The sequence below is a fragment of the Cupressus sempervirens genome, chromosome 5, assembly GCF_028749045.1.
Source record: "Cupressus sempervirens isolate cs-2001-9-10 chromosome 5, ASM2874904v1, whole genome shotgun sequence".
NCBI classification, from domain to species: domain Eukaryota; kingdom Viridiplantae; phylum Streptophyta; class Pinopsida; order Cupressales; family Cupressaceae; genus Cupressus; species Cupressus sempervirens.
Window position 1 is genome coordinate 1,057,863,782 of NC_143122.1, and position 19,674 is coordinate 1,057,883,455.

General features: G+C 36.9%; 1 protein-coding gene across 3 annotated transcripts; it reads right to left on the bottom strand.

Annotated features, from left to right (window-relative positions):
* Positions 1-1,041: 1,041 nt before the first annotated feature.
* On the bottom strand, positions 1,042-3,934 carry LOC149559606 (uncharacterized). Of its 3 annotated transcripts, XM_089833459.1 has the most exons (4): positions 3,703-3,894; positions 3,104-3,492; positions 1,648-3,009; positions 1,042-1,437 (listed from the first exon to the last, which is right to left on the bottom strand). In XM_089833459.1, the coding sequence occupies exons 2-4, from the start codon at positions 3,340-3,342 to the stop codon at positions 1,431-1,433; spliced, it is 1,608 nt and encodes a 535-aa protein (XP_089689585.1). In that variant the 5' UTR covers positions 3,343-3,492; positions 3,703-3,894; the 3' UTR covers positions 1,042-1,430. The 3 variants fall into 3 exon arrangements, with proteins under 3 accessions (XP_089689585.1, XP_089689583.1, XP_089689584.1); XM_089833457.1 differs by having other exon boundaries at positions 3,104-3,934; XM_089833458.1 differs by lacking the exon at positions 1,042-1,437 and having other exon boundaries at positions 1,644-3,009; positions 3,104-3,934.
* Positions 3,935-19,674: the final 15,740 nt, after the last annotated feature.

Sequence of the window (19,674 nt, forward strand, 5' to 3'; positions counted from 1 at the left end):
AAGATTGATTACATAGACTATTCAGTTTATAACTTTATTGCAAATAGACTTTTAGAATTGTCAATTGTGGATTTGTAAGAATCAACCTTTTGACAAACTGGCAGGTAGGGTGCCTGATTAATTTTAAAAGGAAACTGATAGTAAATCCAATTAATCCAAATAGACGACCAAAAAAATAGATGCAGATCTAAAAAACTCCGCAGATTAAAGAAAATAAATACAAGATATACCCTCAGAAAACTCTCAAAGAAGAAAAAACTCAATAACAGAGCACACTAGATGCATTATTCTTCAATAAGCAATCTCAATTCCACTTTAGCAATCTCAATGCTTTAAGGGCCCATTTGGTTGCTGGAATAGGAATAGAAAAGTTGGAATACGTTTTCCATTTTCTGTTTGGTTCGTCACTTGGAATAGGGAATAGGAATAAGTATTCTCATTTTGCCTCTAAAATGAGCTTATACCCATTCCAAAAAATACCTGTTATTGGAATAGCCATTGCTATTCCCAATTTTACATGCCTATTCTCCATTCCTATGCCCGCAACCAAACGGGCCCTAATGGTGATTGCACTTTGAATCCTAGAGCAATTCCACCTGCATGTACCTACAATGATGACTCGCTAACATATCCATCCCAAACCTCCAAACTATAGGCTAAGGAGATCCAGGAAACCACCAGCAGTCAATACCATGAGCCAATTAATCCAAGTTGTACCATGCTCCCCTCTCCAAGAGTAACTCCTTAACAATTTAGGAACAAATGTAAACAGTATACACAAGAGATATCACATGAATTCAACAAGTTAATCTGCCGATGCCTCCTAGGGAAGAAGTGTTTACCTATTTTCTCAAACATTTTGATTTAGTTAAATGAGAGTATCACATGTAGAGATGTGAATTTGATTTCTGGAGAATTTTGGACAAAAGTGATATGTCAGCTACAATCAAAATACTATTATCCGGTTCTTATATTTCCTCAAAAATGATGCAGGCTGCAGGAATAGTTCCACTGGCAAAGAACAAAATAGAACATTGGCTATTTGAGCATTGAAATTTATGCTACATCAAGCAAAATAATTTAAAATGATTAGAAATACAATGGAGAAACTGATGTTCCAATAGAAATTTAAGATGAAAGTCATGAGGTGCACAATGTTTGTTGTGCATCCCCATTAGCCTAAAATCTCTAAACTATGACTTCTATGTCAAAGGTTAATAACAATTTACTTTTAGATTTCAGTGAAGATAAAAAAACTTGTTAGTAGATATTAAAAGCCTAAAGGCATATATTTCATTCTTCTCTGGATATTGAGCATCACTTATGCACTTACATGTGGAAAAGACAGTGCATCGACTCTATTCATAAATCATCTCCAGAAATACATGCTCATAGCAAGTTTCAGGCTTATGTTACACATTGTTAATAATTCAGTCCCTGCAAAGATAATAAATATGCAGTGGTTAGAAAAGAGTTCTATTGTTTCCCCCAAAATGTAAAATGATAACAAACAAAACAATGTACCCATGTGCAAGGCACTGAAATTGATTATTGGAAAAGGAACAGAATCTATACCAATGAGTTATGACTATGAAAGAACACAGGCATTAGCGATGGAATAAATCTAAGATAAGATAGCTTACTTACCAATACTTTATCATCCCATCCCAACCACATGTAGCAACCTTACTCTGTTCCAGAGGATGCCACTCACAGCCTATGCAGACACTTTCATGGCATTTAAGAGTTCTGAAAACTTTACATGTTTTCCAGTCCCAAAACCAGCACCTGCCCTCTCCATCTCCAGACATGACAAACCGCCCATCAGGTGAAAAATTGACTTGGCAAGCATAACCTGCTGCAATGTGTCCTGCAAACCTCTTCTTCTTGTTGAGTTGGAACCTTTCCCTTGTACTATAGATAAGAATTTGATTATCCAAACTCTGGGCAGCAAGCCAATTTGTGTTCGGATGGAGAGAAATGGATGGCATTGAATGCATATGTGGCTCACTAATGTATTTAATAACCACAGGGATCCCAAATTCCCAAACCCTCAAAGACTTGTCATCGCTCGATGTTACAAACCTCCTGTTATTATCAACAAATGTAATAGTGTTAACAGCACCAAGATGCTGGTCATATTCCTGAGTGATCTCCCCACTGTTCATGTCCCACTGCACAATCTTTTTATCACTCATACCTGCAAGAAGCACATTTTGTTTATCCTCATCTGGATTGAGCTTTACAACATACGGAATTTTCCCCGTGGAGAATGTTGAAATCACCTTCCCTGTTTCTGTGTCCCAAAGCCTGATGTTCCTGTCATACCCGGCACTCAAAAACCTGGAACCATCATTGCTAAATGATATATCTCTGACTGCCTTCGAATGACCCATGTATGTCCTCATGCATTTACCGCTGTTAAAAACATCCCAAATTTTGATCTTGGTATCCATGCCGGCAGAAAGCAAGAGATGACCATACTTAGGAAAAAATCTAATTGCAGAGACCCCTTTTGTATGACCACTCCATGTGTGAACCCACCGCTTGGGAATATAGCAGTGATCATTTGTAGCCTTCGCATCTTTTGGAGGAGCAACCCATGACCTGCCCTGATAGTCTCTCTCCTCCTTGCCATGGAACGTGGTCTTATCTGCGAATACCTCTTTCTCACCCTTCTCTTTCTCCCCCTTCTTCTCCGCATGCTCTTCAGCATACTTCTTCTGTTCTTCTGTCAATTCACTCTGCAACCCTTCCTTCTTACCAGCCCAAGGGCTCTTTCTATTCTTTCTTAACCATTCTTCAGATGCAGGATTCTCAATCTCTTCGCCATTATCTTCTTCTTCTCCATTTTCTTCCATCTGGGCTGTTTTCAAATCATGTTTTCGTTTCTTGTGTTCGCGTTGAGGCAAATTATAAACAGACAACCCATCATTCCGCTTCAAGGCCTCTAAATCTCCAACGATGTTGTTGGCTACCGAAGCAGAAGGATCGGCAGCGTAGCCATACCTGAAGATAAACAAAATTTTAGTAGCTAAAACCTAAAACAAAATTATTGAAAACTATATGCTAAAACTTGCCCTTGTTTAAAATAAAACCCTACCTGTGAAAAGTGTTGTACTGTTCGTCAAACATGAAGGGCTCGATGGCGGCATCTTCCACAAACCCTAGCTTGTGATTCCTCATGCCCTGGGCAATACCGTCCTTAGCATAGGGATGCGCGGGACCATAGATGGGAGCCCACAGTTGGTCATACGTCGGATTGAATTTCACGTTGTGCTGAACTGGATCGATCGGCTTGCTGTGTAAATCTTTCGGTGCGCCTGGAACACCCAACGCCATTAGGGTTTCGTCCACCTGCGGTGCGCAGGATTTAGACGGCAAAGACAACCTTAAGGGAGAAGAGTCTGGAGAAGAGCTCTCGTGTTCGATTCCCGATGAATGTTTAGCTTCTGAGCTTGACTCTTCTTTACAACTGGCGTCATCGTAATCCTGCAGCAAATCCATTGCCCTCCCTTAAACTAGCAACAACTGCTACTATTAACCAGCGGAATCGACCTCGAGAAGGAAATTAATGATTTAAGTAGTTTTGATATATGAAATTGCTTGACCTTCTGCTCAATCGAAGGCGAAACTATAATTTCAGAGAATCGAGTCAGTGAAAACAATTGAAGTATACAGTGTCCAATTCGTAAATCAAACCTTTGCTAGCTATTTATCTCTCTCGATAAGGATGCCAATGAAATCTAACTCGTAAAACTGCACAACAAAATAAGCTTTTGTGTTAAATCCATCCTCTCAGTCTGAGTTCTTCCGATTCCAATAGATGCAAATATGTATTTTTACAAGATACAATGTCCACTGAAAGTAGGTGTGCACATTATGGTAAATGGCGTTTCACAAAATTAAGATTCATTTCTTTTCTGTGAGATTTTTCAATTGTCATGTTCCTTATTCCTTAATTCTTATTTAAATGATATTGATTAGTTATTTATTTTAGTGTTCTACGTTATGCTTTTTATTTATTCTTATGTAATAATTTATCTTGATAATAGATCATTTAGTTCTATCAAAACTATATATCATTTTTTTCACTATTATATGTTAATACATTGAATATATTATTATAAAGTTATTAATGTTTTAACTATAATATATAATTATTATTTTTTATTGAGTTTAGATGATCTTATGAATTGTGGAAATTGTTTTTCCTTGTGTACAATTAAAATTGATGGTAATTTTAGATGATCTTATGAATTGTGGAAATTATTTTTCCTTTTTTAATTGAATTAATTTCATATATTTTATGTAATGTTTTCAAAATAATATCTTAGCTCAATTGAATTGCCTGTTTCTAAAATTACAATTCTAAGATACCAGATTGTTTTTCTATTGAGTCATTTGCTCTACAACTAGGCACGATTCTCAAGGAGTCCTTCCCTCTGACTAAAGGCTCCTTGCATTTATTGCAAACTGCAAGTAGTGGGCACTCTTGCACAAAATAATGGTGATTAGTAGGCAAAAGATAGAAGCCAAGGTTGAAAGGAGAAGAGCTTTTGAGATGTGGTGGAGGGTAAAATTCGTGTTTCGGATGACATATGCTTCTACCAACAAACCCAAGTGAACTCAGGCTAGCCTCAGGGGAGGGAGGTAAGATTTCTTGCACGAGATCTCTTGTTATCAAAGCCAATTGCTTCCATGGCCATGGTTATTAATGCTGAGAAAAGTAGGCTTAGAAAGTCTGCAATTTTTTTGGTTGCTCAAGACATTATTAACATCCCCACTAGGAAACTTATGAATGATTAAACTCAAAATGTGTGGAATAAGAAATTTGGGTTTCAATTTTTCGTATTTCAAGCTAATATAAAAAGTTTGTTTCTAGTTTTTTTTTTTTGCAACTCTAAACACCAAGAAGAAGTAGTTGCCAAGCAATACTAGAAAATTGGGTTTACTATTTTCTGTGCCTTACCCTAGACATTAGATGCAGTCCTTGATGAAGTCGTTGTCCTATCATGTCCAAGATGGGTAACTGTGGGGAAAATTCCTCTATTTTTGTGGAACTCCATCCCTCAAGTCATGGCCCCGATTGGGAATTTTATTAGGATTGACCATACTTCCAATCTCCTTCCCATGGATGCTCACTTTCTTATTGCCTTTAACCCAGGAACTAATATCCCTAAAGAATTAACCTTCAATATAGAGGGCAATTTTTTTATGCCTTGTTACTTTCCTCAAAGGATTTAACATTTGCTTTTTTTGCAAGAAAGAGGGACATAGAAGGAAGAACTTGTTAGCCCTGACTAATAATATTATTAATGTATGTGAAAGAGCCATATCAGTTGTTATGTTGTCATTGATGTCAAGCCTTAATTGGTTAGACATTATGTTAATTCAGTAGAGTGCCATATCATTTGATTGATGGAGAGGATTTGAAGAAAGTATAATGATGATGTAAGTGTTGATAAGTGTATGGTATTTAATGGGCACTTGAATGAGTTAGACTTTGATAAGTTTAATGTTGGTTTGATTATTTTACATGATTGGATTAAGTTTTGAGATCATGTATAAGTAAGACATATTGGTTAGTGAATGAAGAATCGTGGTATTAACTGAGCTACTATAGTTGTCGTCGAGCACCCGATGAAGAAGTGGAGAATGTATAATGTTAACTAAGAAATTATAGTGTTAACCAAGTCTAGTGTTGACTAAGCAAGATGTAATGTTAACCGAGCATGAAAAGGATGAACAAGTTTAGAAACGATCTAAGTTGAGGTTGACTTTTGATGAAAATACGAATTATTCAAGAAATTGAAGGATAAGGATGAATTTAGCTATGAGATCAAAAGTTGGAAAATCTAAAGAAGAACTAGTGAAGGAAAAATCTAACAATTTGAATTGGAGCACAAAGTTCAAGGAGGAAGTATAGTTCCCAAGCATCTAGATTCAATGAATATGAACTTGATGAAGATCTGATGATTGTGATCAACTAGCAAAGCCTAAAGATTCTAGAAGAGCAAAAAAAAAAATCTATTTAAGGGATGAACATTGTGATTACATGTTGTTGATCAATTTGAAGAAGAAAGTGATAGCGAGAAGGATAATAGAGCATAGCATCATTATGAAAATGATGCAATGCAAGGCTGAGTGAACCCCTAATAGAGGTGACTAAGCCCCCAACAAATAACCACAGAGTGGAAACATAATACATTGATGAGACTCAAAATTATATTCTTGTTTTGAATACCATTCCAAAAAAAATTGCTTTTCTTGCATATGTACCCAGCTATCCTTTTAAGGTCTAAGAGGTATTTAATGTTTCTAGAACCTTGCATTCAGTACGTCCATGCATCCTATGATGATAAAGTGTCATTTTGAGTCATTCTGTAAAGTTCCATATTGAGCAATGTTTAGTTCTGCATTTTTGCCTAAGTGGCAAACAGTGAGAAGAAGCTTAGTTTGCATTTGAATATCTCACACCCAATTATGTTTCATGACTCATTGCTTTGAGAGTATTTAGTACGCATATCAAAGAACCTATGTTTCAATTTTCAAGTCTTTTTGATATGTTTTGACTAGGTTTTGAATCCCTCAAAGTCGGTTGTTTATTATTGTCATGCTGATGCAAATTTCCCTGAATTTTGGGTGGCCCTGTTTGACCAAATATATCTTTGATCCAGTTGACCATACTGAGAAAATCCTTTTGAATTATATTCTAGAGATCATACACTTTCTATCTTTCAGATTTGAGCCTATGACGAATCAATTTGATCAGTTTTCAAACAAGATTCCAAATGCAATTTATAACTTTTTACTGGTGTCATGAAGTGCAGATTAAGCAGTACCCCTGTTCGGGATGTCATAATTCTGAATCTATGAATGATGAGATCAAATGGATTGTACCATTGTATTCTACTCTAAAAATATTTCAAGTGTGCTAGTTTTCATGTCTTGATGAATCTGTTTGCACACTTGCCCAGGTCCATTCCATTTGTGAAAACCATAGTTCTACTAATGTCCCCAGTCCTGAAATTCTGAGTACCCCCCTTTGTGCTCTCACCAAATGCGCTCTATTATTCATCATGAGCCCAAATCACATATTTATATTCCCCTCATGATAGTGAACTAACACCCCTATTTCCAAACCTTCAAGCATCTATTTGCCTAGTTTTCGAAGCCAAAACCAAACACACTTTCCAGTTTTCTAACATGTTGGTTTGCATGCAGTTATAAGGAGGAAACTTTGACGATCAATATCTTTTGATCCCAAAGTCATCATAACATGAAATCTAATAGGGTAAAGGAATGCAGGAAAAAATATCAGTGTGTCATTTTTCAGAGCTTGGTTATCTATTTCTCTCAGTTTTTAAAGCCAGCCTGTAGGCCTTCCTGTCAGTGAATCATAGTTTAAAGATAAGTGATAAAATGAGTTTTAATGATGTTTCAATGATCAAATTTGATTTTAATTATTGCTAGAGGCTCAGTGGATCAATTTGAGGTATCAGGTGATTCAGTTCAAAAAAAAAAAGCCGAACCCACTTTAGGGCCCAACAAATTTCATCAAATTGCTAGGATGCTCCAAATTTTTGGGAAGTGCTTTGCATAATCTCTTACACCAACTTATGGAGCTTCATCTAATGCATAAATTAATACAAAGGAAATAAGAAGCACATAGGCATAGCAAGTTGGACCTTGCAATCTTCGATACCAAATGTTGTACTATAGTGCAACTTCTTTTGATCTAGGCTATGATGGAGATTTATAATATGCACAAAAAAAAGTTGCTAGTATCCTACATGATGATTCATGTTGAGACACTTCATTTCCTCTTTACTAAGACTTGAGAGTGAGTTATACCAGGCATGTCTTAATTTGTTGCAGAATATACTTGTTGATAGGTTTGTATCTAGTAAAGCGGTAAAAGTAGGGGCTTGTCTTGTACATTTGTGTGAAGAAATTTTGCATATATGTATTAACATTGCAAGCTATGTATTTCTTCCTAAATCTCTTCCTTAATCCTATAATGGATAGTGAAAGCCTCATTGGATAATTCCTTTCGGCTCTACTAGGAGGAGGCTTTAACATGCCCAACCAGGAGAGAGCATTCCATGAACAACGACATGGTATCCATGTGCAAGGAGATGGTGAGTGGAATTTAGGAGCATCCATGTGATGTAGGAGCACCTTGGGTTGCCTTATTACCCTGCTCATTTTCTTCACCTAGTAGTCCTCCATGTGCCTAGCAATTTCTTCATGTGTCAAGTTACTTAGTGCATGCCGAGTGTTTCTTCATGTGTCGAGTTACTCAATGTGTGCCAAGTGTTTCTTCATGTGTTGAGTTACCCAGTGCATGCCGAGTGTTTCTTCATGTATCGAGTTACTCAGTGCATGCCAAGTGTTTCTTCATGTGCTGAGTTACTCAGTGTGTGCCGAGTGTTTCTTCATGTGCCGAGTTACCTAGTGTATGTTGAGTGTTTCTTCATGTGCGAAGTTACTCAGTGCATGCCGAGTGTTTCTTCATGTGCCGAGTTACCCAATGTAAGCTGAGTGCCAGTTTTGGAAAGCTTTCTTTTGCTGAGTAATCTATGTCTAGTTCCTATTTGGGTGGACTTTGCTCGCATTTAATTTTGGTATAGGTAGTAATATTTGCTGAGAGCTGACTTGTGGCTTCTCTATGTTCTAGAATGTTCTGTAAGCCGTTTTGGCAAGTATATATAGAGTATTTAGGCTTAGATTTAGGCAAGTTTTAGAGAGAAGAAGCTTTGGAGAAGCTTTTGAAAAGAAGATTAGAGAGCAGAACTGAAAGTGTGAATTTGCAATTGGATCTTTGAATGTGAATGTATTTGTAATTGGTCGTAACCCAGAAGGCCTTACAGCTAGGCATGTATGAAGATATTTTGATGAATCAATAAAACTAATTCACTCTGATTCCATTGGTTGTTGTCCACTTGTGTTTTCTTCTATTATGTTAACTCTTGCAGGGTGGTTTGGATAGCTAGGTGCGCCTTTGGCCCTAGTTATTCATCCTCTTGCCTACTTCAGTCGGTATCAGAGCTTGAGGTTCATCCTTGTGGAGATTGGATCGTGTAAAACCTTATTTGGATTTGGTTGTAGGGTGGCAGATCTACAGATTTGACCTATAACTTGCAGAGGGTTACGATCTTGTGGGAACTTGATTTGTGAAGATGGTTCGTGGTAGAGGAAATAATGTTGATAATGTTATATTGGATCAATTAAGATAAATTGCAGCCAGATTAGATGCTATGGAGACAGCCCAGAGGAGAGGAGCACATCTTGATGATGTAAGTGATGATGAAGCAGCAGCACCAAACCATAATCCAGAACCTGAAGAAGATCAAGATGAGGAAAGATTATTGCGAGTATTGTCTAGGGCAAATTCAAAACCTGTTATAGAAGTTGTTCCTTATGATGGAAAACTGGATACCAATGTTGTGTTGGATTGGATCTTTGATATGGAGAAGTTCTTTGAGTATGAAAACACTCCTGACAATAGAAAGGTGAAGATTGCAGTCACTAGGCTGAAAGGTCATGCATCACTATGGTGGGAGCACTTGCAAATTGATAGACAAAGGAGAGGAAAGGAGAAGATCAGAACTTGGCCAAAGATGGTGAACAAGGTAAAGAACAAATTCCTTCTTGCTAATTACCAAGTTAGCTTGTTGAGAAAGATGCAAAATTTGAAGCAAAAAGACATGACTGTGAAAGAGTATACTGAGGAATTCTATAGACTGGACATCAGATCTAGACATGTGGATGATGATGTTGAGAAAATTGCAAGGTACATTAATGGATTGAGATCTGGAATACAAGATGAAATAAATTTTGCGAAGCTGGAAAGTGTAGAAAAAGCATATCAATATGCCTTGAAGGCTGAGGATATCTTGACAAAGAAGCATGAACAAAAACAGAGAGGTAGAGGTGGTAGATTCCAAAGAGGTAGAGGTAGATCTTATGGAGAAAGTGGTAGATCTGATAGTTCTATGCAGGATAAAGGCAAATCTGAATGGAAGAATGATGACAAAGGCAAGACTGAATGGAAAAGTGGTAATTCTTACTGAGGAGGCACTAATTCTTACCGAGGAAGAGATAATTCTTATTCTAGAGGTGGATTTCATGGTAACTACTTTAGATGTGGCAAGGAAGGGCATAGATCCTTTGAATGTAGATCTTCTGAAGGTGGGCAGAATAATAGAAATGCTATGATTTAGGAAGACATTGAGAGTTCACTAAGTGGACTTGAGGCTGGAGAAAATTTGATGGTGAGAAGAACCTTATGTAATAAGGGAGGTGATGAGGAATCTGTTTTAAGGAGAAGTCTTTTCAAGACAAGATGTAAGATGGCTGGAAAATGCTGTAAAGTGATCATTGACAGTGGAAGTTCTACAAATCTGGCATCAGAAGAGCTAGTTACAAAGTTGCAGTTGCAGAGGTTGAAACATCCCAAACCTTATCATGTTTCATGGATCAAAGATGAGCATAAGATATTGGTAAGTGAGCAATGCCTTGTGAAGTTCAAAATTAGACATTACTTTGATGAAGTTTTGTGTGATATTATGCCCATGGATTGTTTTCATATTTTGTTGGGTAGATCTTGGCAATATGATAGATATGTTGTACATGATGGAAGATTGAATCAATATACTCTTTGGGTAAATGGGAAGAAACAAACATTGTTGCCTTTAATCGAAAGTCCAGATGAGGTCAATTGTACTACTATAAAAATTTGCATGGTTAATGGGAAACAATTTGAAAAGGAAATGAAAAAGAATCAAGTCTGTTTTGCTATAATTCCAAGAAAACCGAGTTTTGTCAATGGAGACCAAGTGCAAGAAAATAGTGTTAACCGAGTGCTAGTCAATGGTGACCAAGTGACAGATAGTAGTATTGACCAAGTGCCAGGAGAAATTGCAGAGTTGTTGAATGAGTATAAAGAAATCATTGCTGATGATATTCCTGATGGTTTACCTCCAGTAAGAAGTATAAGTCATTGTATGGATTTGATCCCTGGAGCTAGTTTTCCAAACAAAGTACCATATAGATTGACACCTACAGAGAATGAAGAACTTAATAGACAAGTGCATGAGTTGTTGTAGAAAGGTTTGATCAAAGAAAGATTGAGTCCATGTGTTGTACATGCTATATTAGCACCTAAAAAAAATGGAGAATGTGTACTAATTCCAGAGCCATTAACAAGATAACAGTGAAATATAGGTTTCTTATGCTAAGGATGGATGACATAATGGATTGTTTGAGTGGAGCAAAGTATTTTACCAAGATTGATTTGAAGAGTGGCTATCATCAGATCAGAATCAAAGAAGGTGATGAATGGAAGACTGGTTTCAAGACAAAAGATGGTTTGTATGAATGGTTGGTTATGCCTTTTGGTCTGACTAATGCACCTAGTACTTTCATGAGGTTGATGAATGAAGTTCTGAAAAGATTCTTGGGTAAGTTTGTGATTGTTTATTTGAATGATATTATGATATTCAGCAAGAGTAAGGAAGAACATCTTGAGCATATTAGACAAGTATTGCAGAGGTTGAAAGAGGAAAAGTTGTTGATTAATCTAAAAAAGTGTTCTTTTATGCAAGAGGAGATTGTGTATTTGGGATTCTTGATTTCAACTAATGGTTTGAAGATGGATCCTGAGAAGGTTAAAGTAATTTTGGAATGGCCTACAACTAAGAATGTGGGTGAGGTAAGATCATTTCATGGTTTGGCTAGTTTTTACAAAAAGTTTATAAAGAATTTCAGGGTTGTTTGTAATGCTACGACTAAAACAATGAGGGGAGATAAAAAGGAATTCAAGTGGACACATGGAGCTAATAAGAGTTTTGAGACTTTGAAACAAAAGGTTGTTGTATTACATGTATTGGCTTTACCTGATTTCAACGAAGTATTTCAAGTTGAATGTGATGCAAGTGGTAATGCAATAGGAGCTGTATTAAGTCAAGAAGGTAAGCCTGTTGCTTTCTTTAGTGAAAAGTTGAATGATGCTAAAAGGAAATATTCTGTGTATGATCAAGAATTTTATGCCATTGTTCAAGCATTGAAGAAATGGAGACATTATTTGATGCCTAAGGAGTTTGTGTTGTATACTAATTATAAAGCTTTACAATACTTGGGAAGTCAACGTAAATTGAATCAAAGACATATTAAGTGGGTTGAGTATTTGCAGAGTTTTACATTTGTGATCAAGCACAAGAGTGGAGTTACTAACAAATTTGTTGATGCATTGAGTAGAAGACGTTCTTTGTTGACTAAATTGAAGGTTGAAGTTCTTGGTTTTGATGAGATGAAAGAATTATATGATGCTGATCTTGATTTTTTTGAGGCGTGGAGAGAGTGCAGAGCACCAAATCTGATAGATAACATAAGTAAGTATGATGAGTATTTCATTCAAGAAGGTATGTTGTTCAAAGGTATTCTGTTGTGTATTCCTAGAAGTCCTATGAGGTTGAATTTGATTAAGGAAAAGCATAGTGGTGGATTAGCTGGACATTTTGGAATTGATAAGACATTGAGTTTGCTGAAAGAGAAATATTATTGGCCACAAATGTATAAAGATGTTCATAAATTTGTAAAGAGTTGTGGAGTTTGTCAAGTTGCAAAAGGAGTGAGTCAAAATATTGGTTTGTATACACCTATTACTATTCCTGAGAAACCTTGGACTGATATCAATATGGATTTTGTTCTTAGATTGCCTAAAACAGTGAAAGGGTATGATTCCATATTTGTTGTAGTGGACAGATTTTCTAAGATGGTTCATTTTATACCATGTAAGAAGACATCAGATATTGAGCATGTTGCTAAAATTTTCTTTAAAGAGATTGTGAGATTGCATGGATTACCAAGAAGCATTATTTCAGATAGAGATAGTAAGTTTGTTGGTTATTTTTGGAAGAATTTGTGAAAAAAGATGGGTACTGAGCTAAAGTTCAGTTCTACATTCCATCCACAAACAGATGGATAGACAGAGGTTGTGAATAGAAGCTTGGGGAATTTGTTGAGATGTCTAGTTGGGAATAAGCCAAGTAATTGGGAGATGGTATTGGCACAAGCTGAATTTGCATATAATAATTCTATGAATAGGAGTACAGGGAAGACACCTTTTGAGATTGTTACCGGAATGCATCCTAGAGGTATATCAGATTTGAGAGATGTTGCTGGTGAAGAAAAGAAAAGCACTGTAGGAGAAGAATTTGCTGATTTTATGGAGTCTTTGCATAAGGAAGTGAAGTTGAGGTTGGAACAAAGCAATCAGAAGTATAAGGAGAATGCTAATCAGTCTAGAAGACACCATGATTTTCAAGTTGGTGATGAGGTGATGGTTCATCTAAAGAAAGGAAGATTCCTAGTTGGAACACATAGCAAGCTGAAGATGAAGAAATTTGGACCTTGTAAGATCCTGAAGAAGTTTGACAATGGTAATGCTTATGAAGTTGAGTTACATGATGAAATGGATATATCTCGTATATTTAATATTGTTGATTTGTATAAGTATCAAGAGTCAGAGGATGAAGTTGTTATACCAGATGATTATCCTAAAAATAGATTGAGGAAGTTGAATAGATATTGGATCAGAGAGTTGGCAAGAGTACAAGAGGAAAAGATTACTATGAATATTTGGTGAAGTGGAAGAGTAGACCTATTGAAGATGCTTCATGGATTTCTCAATTTGAGTTGGATTCAACTCAGGTTGGGACATCTCAATGATTCAGGAGAATCATTTCTTTCAACCCCAGTTGTCTGATGTAGGAGCATCCTGGGTTGCCTTGTTATCCTGCTCATTTTGTTCACCTAGTAGTCCTCCATGTGCCTAGCAATTCCTTCATGTGCCTAGCAGTTTCTTCATGTGCCAAGTTACTCAGTGCATGCAAAGTTTTTCTTCATGTGCCGAGTTACTCAGTGTGTGTCGAGTGTTTCTTCATGTGCCAAGTTACCTAGTGCATGCTGAGTGTTTCTTCATGTGCCGAGTTACTCAATGCATGTCGAGTGTTTCTTCATGTGCCAAGTTACTCAGTGTGTGCTGAGTGTTTCTTCATGTGTCGAGTTACCTAGTATATGTTGAGTGTTCCTTCATGTGTCAAGTTACTCAGTACATGCCAAGTGTTTCTTCATGTGTCGAGTTACCTAGTGTAAGCCGAGTGCCAGTTTTGGAAAGCTTTCTTTTGCCGAGTAATCTGTGTCTAGTTCCTATTTGGGCAGACTTTGCTCGCATTTAATTTTGGTATAGGTAGTTATATTTGTTGAGAGCCGACTTGTGGCTTCTCTATGTTCTAGAATGTTCTGTCAGTCATTTTGGCAAGTATATATAGAGTATTTAGGCTTAGATTTAGGCAAGTTTTAGAGAGAAGAAGTTTTGGAGAAGCTTTTGAAAAGAAGATTAGAGAGCAGAACTGAAAGTGTGAATTTGCAGTTGGATCTTTGAATGTGAATGTATTTGTAATTGGTCGTAACCCCGTAGGCCTTACAACTGGGCATGTATGGAAATATTTTGATGAATCAATAAAATTAATTCACTCTTCTTCCATTGGTTGTTGTCCACTTGTGTTTTCTTTTGTTGTGTTAACTCTTGTAGGGTGGTTTGGATAGCTGGGTGCGCCTTTGGCCCTAGTTATTCATCCTCTTGCTTGCGTCACCATGCGAAGGGGAAAAGATCCATGACAGAGTAGTTGAAAAACGTAGTACATAGCATCCACGCACATTGAAAAGGAGCTCCATGACATTAGGTAGAAGGGAGTGATCCCCAAATGAAGAAACCTCCATCGACAAGTGAATCCATGCCAGAGGAATAGTCCACGTTGGAAGCAAAAAACTCCACATTGAGGAAAAGCAAAGAATAATATCTACAAGACAACCCATGGCATGAAAGAGCTAAGCGTCCATGATGAAGCAAGAAACCCCACGACAAAGGAAACAGAGCATGATAAAGGGAGTAGAGCTCCATGCACAAGGAAGTCGAGTTATCCACGGCAAGATGCAGGAGCATCCATGAACATTTAGTCAGCCTTAAAGAGGAAACTTCCAAGCTCAAAGGATGTGTATATTGTTGAAGGATGTGAAGGGGCGGTATCCCACATTCACTAGGAAAGGGGTAGTTCACATGTTTTTATATGAGGGCACTCTCATTATAAGTGTCTTGAAGATGTGGATTTTTTGAAAGTCGAAGGCACATGTGGAGGGGCCCACCTGTGGCCATACTGGTAGATGTGAGGCAAAATTTTGACAATCAATATGGCAACCATCTATGAGCTATTGGAAGAAAGTGGCACATAGCAACCATCTACGAGCTATCGAGAGATCATAGCTTGAAGGTTAAAGGCATGCAATGCTACAATCTGTTGTAAGGTTGGGAGAAGTTAAATAAAGAGATACAACAACACGAGGGTTTTGAGAGATCATAAGGAGGAAATTTGAATGTTGCGATGCTACAATATCTCGTAAGATCGTGAGAGGAGAATGGAAGGTGTGAGATGATACAATTTCATCCTAAGGTGGTGGTGTTAGGATATTGGAGAACTCAACATAAAAGTCTAAGATGCTACGAAATTAGAAGTGTTGGGGGATCGTAAATAGTAAATTTTTGAGACAAGATTATATGACATTGTCATATGATCATGAATTCAAATTCAAATGTTTCAATGATATTTGAAAAGATGTAGGGCCCACCTAGATAGTCAACCAATGGAGAATCGACAAGTGTCCTCCAATAGCAAGGAAAATGAAAAAAAATAAAGAGTTCTAAGATATTAAAACAATTTGAATGCACATTTGAAGTTGGAAGTGAAACTTTTGAAATGATATAATGTTATTATATAGTTTATACTATATAGTCATTAAAAAATTTCAATTATAATACTCTGTTCATGGCACGGGCACAAATTTTTCAAATGCACCTCAGAGGCACTATTTTTATCCAAAACATACAGTATAATATACCGACGGAACTGGGAGAGCCTGAATTTTCAATTTCTACAATCCAATTTTACATAGGTATTCACCAAAAAAAGTGTTGGTGTAAATAAGTATTTACTTATTACACTTTACTTAAGTTTACTTAGGTTAATGCATTATTTTATTATTTATTTAGTGAGACACTTAGGAGTTTGCGTACTATTATGAGTTGTCATGTTGAGAACACTGGAGTAAGCAACTCTAATATAGCACATGGTGTCTACAACACTAGAGTTTGCATAATTAACTAAGTTGTCATGTAGACAACACAATTATTCGCACTCCTATTATAGCACATGGTGTCTACTACATTAATTTGTGTACTATACCTTTGTAGGCTTATCCTCTCATCATCACACTTATTCCTATGCTTAGTAGAGGATATCCACACTTGGTGGACATGTGCCTAGTTGTATGACTTATCATGTTGTTGATTCCTATTCTAGAAGCATTCCAGAGGCCTTTATATACAAGCACTCCTAGTGTGCATTCACATTGAATTGAATACATATTGTTATTCTGATCATACTCTTTTTGCTCTACTATTGTGCTTGTGCTTGAGTTCTTTGATTTTGGGTGAATTTTTCCCTACGAAAAGTTCTTACATGGTATCAGAGCTTAGAGAATTTCTCTTCACATAGTTGTTCAAGACCCTTGTTGCTTCAAGACCTCAACCCAAATCTGTAGTATTGTAGTCACTGGGAGTGTCTAGAACCAAAATGGACCTCACTATTGCATCTGGAATGTTGATTCGGTGAAAATCGACTATAAATTCGCCTACCTTAGGCCAAAGTCAATTTTGAGGCAAATTTTTTTTTGCAAACCAGCACTCGAAGGTCTGATTTGCAATTTCAAGTATGATCTATTAGATCTACAATTTAATTTAATTCAAATTTATTATTTAATTTTCTCTATATTTTTCTACAATTTTCAAATGAATTTTTCAAAATTATTTCAATTTTTTTTTAGCTCATTGAGGCTGTAGAGAATTTTTTTTTTGGTGCAAGCATCAGGTAGTGACATCCTAGCCCTACAAGGAATGTTTTGTTTTATTCTAACAACATATTCCTTAATAATTTGGTAGGCTTCCTACAACAACAACTTGACTAAGCACTCACCGGCAACATAGGGCTAGCTCTAGCGAGCACAAATCAAATAATTGGTTGCACAATCATCCACTGGTGGACTCCAACTTTATTTTACAATGTGTAGACTTTGTCTTTTAAACTCCTCAACCTGCTCGCACACATAGCATGTGGGACTAAAACTTCCATCGGTTACCACCGTCGATTCAACTTTTTGGCACTCGTAAATCCATGACAACGGTCATTCAAATTCATCAGTAATTAAACTTAGTTGTCAGCGATCACCCGTGCCAGCTACTTCCATTAATGGTAGCAAGTTCTCCGACAACTGCACGAACTCCATCTGCCATCACAAAAGCTTTCAGGCGCCGCACTTTATACTTCACTAGCATAACTTCGACATCGACAAACCCTTCTCCGACTGCACTATATTTCCTGCCTACTGACGCAACGAGTTTTGGACATGTGGCATCCACAAACAATGCCACGCAACATCTCCTAAGCTGCCAGCTTTGCCCACATGGACCACCGTGCAAATCAAGACACATCAGCTGCCAACACACTTGCAACCATATAGGCCATGTAGATAATACCTTCAACATGTTAGCCTACCATACAGTGACACATGGACATCTGTACATCTAGTCAACTTGACACATCACCCAGGAAGCTTTTTTCTGCTGACATCAGCATTTCACGAAATTAAATTTGACAATCGTCTGATCGTCATTTTCATGCATTTTTGAACTACTGTGATGACCATTTGATTGTCAAATTTAACTTCATAGTTTACTACCCAGACCCCTCTCCAAATGCAATTTTGATTTGACAGTTTGACTTTGGGAGGCCATAACTCAGTCATCCAGACTCCAAATTAGGTGAATTTTTTTATTATTTTGGGTAGAATTTCTTGAAATTTTCAGTAGTGGTCTTATTTTCTAGTTTTTGGTGCACGGATTTGTCAAAAATTACATTTTTTGGTGATTGTACCTATCCAATCCTATATTTTACAACTTGAAACACTTCATACGGGCTCATTTGGACTCAAGAACATGTTTCATTTTTTTTGAAAGTGCTTCATTTTTTTGTCTACTTTTCAAATCTGTAATCAGATTATAGGGTTGTGTGGACAAAAATCTCACTTTTACACTTAGAGCCTTTTCTACATTATATTGCTTTGATTACTTTTCAAAATTATTGTACATCTAAGCTATAGTGCTTAGTGATAGATTTGAGCCTCAAAAGGCAATTGTAAATAGCAAAATCAGAAGTCCACTTTGTACATTTTGACAAGTGGCCTATTGTACATGAACTACATATAAAGTGCCAAAAGCATCTCTCTCTTTTTCTTTTTTTTCTTTTTTTGTGGGGGGCGGGGGGGTGGGGGGAGGGGGGGGGGGGGTGTTTGTTCTTTGATTGAGTGAATAAGGGGGTGTATTATGTTTTTGTGTCTCTCTTTTGTGCTCTTTTACTTTTCTGCATCATGGGTTCACCTAAAGGTTCACTTCTAACTTTACATAATTATTCTACATGGAAAAATATGGTATGGAGTAGATTAATGGCAAAAGGTTTAAATATTTATGTTGATGGTGCAATCCCTAAACTCACTGATGCTACAACACTCTCTGATTAGCAAATTAAAGGTCAACAGGCTTTAGGAATTACCAGGACTTGTGTACATAGAGATCTCTTCTTCCACATTTCTAGTTTCAAGGAAGCGAAACCTACTTGGGACAAACTTGAATCATTGTATGGTAAGGTGGATGAGGAAAAGGGATACCATATTGAGGATTATCTACTTCTATTGGATCCAAAGAATTTTGACACAATTCAAGATTATATCAACAAAGCCAATGAGTTTAGAGCACTACTTAAAGATTGTGATAATCCCATGAAGGATGATAGGTTGATTTATCACATCTTGAAGAGGCTACCTTTAGAGCATGCTTCCTTTGTTTTGAGTTATAATACTCATAGGTTATCCATGGGAAGTGCTTTCCAAAAGCCTACATTTGATGCATTTGTAGAAATGTTGATTTTTGAACAATCCCACTTGATAGATATGGGACTTCTCACGTCATCAAAGACTAAAGCATTGATGGCTAGTGATGAGAACCAATCAAGTCAAGGAGGAAACAGTTCTAACAATAGTAAGAAAAAGTAGTGAAAGCAAAAATCACAATCTAAGACACAACAATCCTCCTTACAACAAGGTGATTCTTCTTCCAACAAGAAGGGAAACAATGAAAAGAAGGACAAATCTTTTTGTGCATATTGCAAGAAATTGAATCATGATGAGCATCATTGCAAGACTAAGAGAATTGATGAGTTAGAAAACCTACCCAAGAAGAACAAAATTCAAGTATCAAATGCTTCCAAGGATTCAACTCCAACCACTTCAAAGGGAAAAGGGAAAGCACTTATGGTTGGTTCAAGTTCTTCATTGGAATGGATTCTTGACTCATGTGCCTCATATCATATGAGTTCTTCAAAGGGAGACTTTTCTTCATTGAAATAGTCACAAGTACCACACATCTTTGTAGGAGATGATACCAAAATGGAAGTTGAAGGGAAAGGACATGTGGAGATGGAAAATGGGGAATTCAAAGAC